This window comes from Atta colombica, unplaced genomic scaffold (genome assembly GCF_001594045.1).
Source record: "Atta colombica isolate Treedump-2 unplaced genomic scaffold, Acol1.0 scaffold108, whole genome shotgun sequence".
NCBI classification, from domain to species: domain Eukaryota; kingdom Metazoa; phylum Arthropoda; class Insecta; order Hymenoptera; family Formicidae; genus Atta; species Atta colombica.
In genome coordinates this window covers 37,076-42,158 of record NW_017259193.1, presented here as the reverse complement: position 1 = coordinate 42,158, position 5,083 = coordinate 37,076, and the positions used below count along the sequence as shown (strand labels likewise).

The 5,083-nt window shown below is 27.6% G+C and overlaps 1 protein-coding gene across 1 annotated transcript in view; it reads right to left on the bottom strand.

Annotated features, from left to right (window-relative positions):
* Positions 1-2,172: 2,172 nt before the first annotated feature.
* The window catches only part of LOC108693177 (paramyosin-like), a 24,908-nt gene continuing 21,997 nt past the window's right edge, over positions 2,173-5,083 (bottom strand). The window contains exon 17 of the mRNA XM_018201991.1: positions 2,173-2,391. Coding sequence (XP_018057480.1) covers positions 2,173-2,391 — 219 coding nt within the window. The remainder of the gene's footprint in view (positions 2,392-5,083) is intronic.

Genomic DNA, 5,083 nt, shown 5'->3' with positions numbered 1-5,083 from the left:
ATGAAATGTAAAAAAATCGTAAAAGTGTTGAGAGCATCCTTGCTCTCTTTAGTATTGCCCTCAACACGAATTTCGATTTTTTTAGTAGATATTTACTATTTTTTTCTAGATATTTTTTTGGTACGTATATTTATAAATTAATATAATTTCTTATATATCCCTTATATATCTCTATTTAAGTACATTTTAGTTACTTTTTCAAACAATGCTTTCCTGCTTTAAATGCACGTTCAAACAGATACTTAGCTTAGTAAAATATTTAATATAAATTTTGTTTATAATTAGATATTTATTAGATATATGGTACATTTTTTAACATTCCGATTCTTTTCAATTTAAAGTCCAAACTAAAAAAAATTATATATATTTAATGCAGAGCAACAAAAACGCCACGGTAGGATAATTTATTCGATGACAATTTTAAATACTTGATATTTTTACAAGATAATGCATAAATGTTAAATAAGTTATTTGAATAAAACTAATAACTTTGTAAGTATTACTCCATTTTATTATACAATATGTAAACTTACTCGCATAGAATATTTATGTACAATAAAATCGCTGCGCTTGGCTTAGCGCCGAGATACTATCATGTCTCCAAATATGTAATATATATAAATATTATGTGTGGATATACATATGAAATCATAAATGCTTATTTATTCTGAAATTTTATTAATAAATAAAAGTCCCTGCACTTAGATATGTATATGGTGTATTTGATGTATATCTATATCTAGATATTTTTCTAATATCTGTACCTGTACCTACGTACTGAAAATGAAGTATCTTGCACAATACCGTGTAAGAAAAATTTTTGCCGATTATCTTGCCCTAATATTTTTATCATCAAGTAATGAAGAGAAAGATTAATTTAGGCTAAAATAAATATATGATTGAATTTAAAAAAAAATGTATTGCATCTTATAAAGTGCATCAATACGCCATGCATTATTTGAAGAAATATAATATAATAATCTATTATGGAATGATAGATTATTATACTAAACAGTGATTTTTATCTATCCTTTTTTCTATTTGCATACGTTAGAAAAAAGCTATAACTTCAGTTACTAAAATCATCTTGTATTATTGTTTTTTTATTTCTAAAACAATAACAATAACAACTAAAAAACTATATTTTTTAAAAAAGGAAAAAATATTAAAATTAATCAAATAATATTAATTAAAAAAATTGATTATCAAAACTGTTTATTCGCCATTACACTTTTAAATTATGACGTTAGAAGCGAGACAATATATAATAAAAATATTTGTAAAATATATTAATATAGAAATATTTTTCAACGAAACAATGTTCGCAATCGATAGAATTTGTAAAATACACCGAAAATTCTCTCTCTCCCTCTCTCCCTCTCTCTCTCTCTCTCTCTGTCTCTCTCCCCCCCCCTCTTTTGGATTTCTCTTGATCAGTATTCAGACTGTGCTCCTATCTTGATGGCAACATGCAAGCTGTCCGTGACTCTATTAGTAGTGAAGTATCGTTTGGAAAACCTATGATTTCTAGTATTTCTCAAGGATAGATTTTGGACCCATTATTCTTCATTTTATATCTTCTTAACTTTGATAATGAGTTAATGTATTGTAAATGTAGTTTTTACGCTGATGATCTGCTCATTTACCTACATGTAAGACCTGCTAACCTTGGTGAAGCAATCCGCAGAATCAACAACGATATTGTCCGTTTTGCCAGCTGGGCCGCTGCAAATAAACTTAAGCTGAATCCCAATTAAACTGTGGCCATAATTCTGGGAATGTCTAAGTATATCAATTGTATCAACAAATGCAAGTTGTCTCCTATTATGGTTTATGTGATAATATCATTTCCTTCAAGGATTACATCGAATATCTTGGATTCACTATCAATGTATCTTGGAAGGAAGACATAAATTACTAAAATGTGCTCCAGGATTAATGCTTCTCTGCGCTAGCTTAAGATCTATAGGTAGGTCTGATTCCTGTTAATTTGCGATGCCATCTGATTGTATCCTTGACATTCCCTCTCAACGGTTATTGTTGTGCTGTTCTCTCTGAGAATTACCATTACTGACCAGCTTAACTTGAAATTGCAGAAATCTTTGAATACCTGTATCAGATTTATTTTCCAGGATGGAACAAACATGTAACATACCATGGTATTATGTAGCATTAAGATGGCTCAAGATCAGAGCTAAGAGGGATTATTTCATCGATTGTCTCATCTTCACTATTTTCTGTTGTAAGAGATTTATCGCTTTGTTTAGCGAGTTTGAATTTAGAAATGATAGAAAACTGCTTGCTACTAGCTCGTGTTGATGTGCTCATGCAGCCGTTGTGTCGAACTGAGTCGAACTTTTCAAAAATTCTTTCAGATATTATGCTGTGGAACTGGAATGAGTGGACATATGCGGACGTCTCTTAAAATATCAAGAGAAAATGTTTTAATTATCTTTTAATTACTAATAACTAGGTTTCATATATAGTTGATGTAAATTATTACGACTTTAGTTAAATATACTTGCGTTTTTATCAATTAATGTAGCTCTTCATGCGGTTTGTTTTTGTGATAATTGTTATACTTTTTTATTTTTGTGCTACTTATGTATCTTTCTGTCTCTGTGCTTAAGGAAACTTTGCCCCGGAGAGCTTCATCATTAACATCATCTTTCTCCTTTTGTTTCAATGATAAACCATATATAAGACAATTAATTATATATGTATAATTAATATATATGTTATAATAAATTATATAACAAAATGAGCTATTACTTTAAATACGAAGCACCACTATTGTCTGAATGTTAAGATGTTGAACTATTATACTATATATATTCATATAAATAAATTAATTTCAGAAATTATCGTTGCGTGAAATAAAAATGACATTCAAAATTATAATTGCGGCAAATTATAATTTGCCGATATGGTTGTCAGAGTTTTAACGCAATCAATCTGAAATATTAATAATCTCCCCAAATTTCCCAAATTTAATCTTAAAAAATTGTAATAAACTTATTGCGAAAAATATTGTCTCGGCCGGGAGTCGAGCTCGGATCTCTTGCATTCCGTGCGAACGTCCTAAGCCTTTAGACTATCAAAATGAGTTATGTAATTACGACAGACTACCAAATTAATAATATTGTATACATATATAAAAAACTATTAATTTAATAATATATTGTATACATACACATAAGAAAATAGTTTCACTATTTTCAGTATATTTTATAAATTTAATGTTTAAAATAAAAATAATATAAAATTGGGTTCTTCAGATAATAAAATATAATAACTAGAAAAATGAGCGATTGAGAGCAAAAAATACAAATAATCCGTGCGTTTTGATTTAACAAAAATATATTTTACTTCTTATATAATGTTTAATGTTTAGTGTATTGTAAACATTGTTTTTTATTGAAAAATATTTCTGTTCAAATATAATTCCTAAAAATTTTTATTGTGTATTTTTTCGCTTCTGATGTTATAATCTGAAATAATAATGATGAATGAATAGGAGTTTTAAAATGATTGAATGTCATTTTTATTTCACGATTCTTAAAAAATTACACTTACAACGATTGATAATCTAGATTGATAATCTATTTTAATCGCTCTTTTTGAATTGTAACAAATTTGATCATTTTTTTGAATGAGTTAATTTATTTTTAAAGATTGATAGAGCACACATTTAGCTAATACATTCGTAGTAATAATTTAAAAATCGCACTTTTTGTGTTGCGAGACGCAACACAAACTTTTGATATTTTTTTAAATCATCTTCTTCGGCGCTCTTTGATAATTTCGTTATAAAGTTAAGTTAGAGTTCATGAAGATTGATATAGAATGTTTATACAACACCATGAAATGATTCAAAAATTACTCGCTATAAAATTTTTCATAAATATATCTAAACATACATAAATATATATAATTATATCCATACATGATCATTTTTCTTTCTTTTGTAAAATTACTATTTAAATAAATAAGTAAAATAATAATAATAATAATGAGAAAATATAAAATAATTAAAAGAATTTTCATATTGTTTTTTTTTTAAATCATGTTTGGAGAAATATAAAAAAGTTGCTCATACATAATTATAAATATTACATATAATTATGTATGAGCGATTCTTCTACATTTTATCAAACATATTTTTTTCTGAAAAAATTTATCTTTTTAATTAATTTTTATGTTTTTCTCATTATTATTATTATTTTTCTATACTAAACAGTAATTTTACAAAAGAAAGAAGAATAATGTATGACCATGTATAGACATATTTCATATATTATATATGCTATGTATATTTATACATGTTATGTATAGATATATTTATATATGTTTCATACATGAAACATTTTTTACCGGGATATATTTTTAATTGTGTCACTTTTGAAGTGAGTCATTTTTTAATAATATAATCTGTTTCTATTCTCGTAATCTATATAAAAGATGCCAATCCGTTTTGTACAATAATAATTCGATATTGTGCCATACATGTAGGCAACATATAGAAAAGGAAATGATCGCGAACGCAAAACGACATAATTGACTTAGCGATAATAAGCAAACAGTCGCATTGTTCCCCGCGAAATGGAATTATAGATACGTTCCTTTGGCTGTAATCGGATTTAGTATCGTCGGCGCAATCGGTCTATTGTAAAGTGCAACCGGGCACTTCCTGCGTCAGATGTGATGATGAATTCCGCGCTGAATACAACAGACGCAACTTACCGCCTCCGGATTTACTGCGAAACACGTCACCATGCATTCGCTACGCGTATCTACTACGTAGAGAAATGTTCTTTCCTCCAAATTGCATGTGTATCAAAGGGGCATTTTGCTAGTTTCTGTACATTTGAATAATATAAGTGAAATATTACAACGCATTATATATGAATATATGTATAATGTATATACGCATAGATTCATATTGCAGCGAAAACTTCAAGCGGAATTCCTTGATTTACATTCCTCAGGATATAACTTTTCATCAAGCACAAAGCAACAAAGAAATTTTTTTTTAAGTACAGTAGTCTTGTAAGCAATCTCATCCTATATATAATATATATAT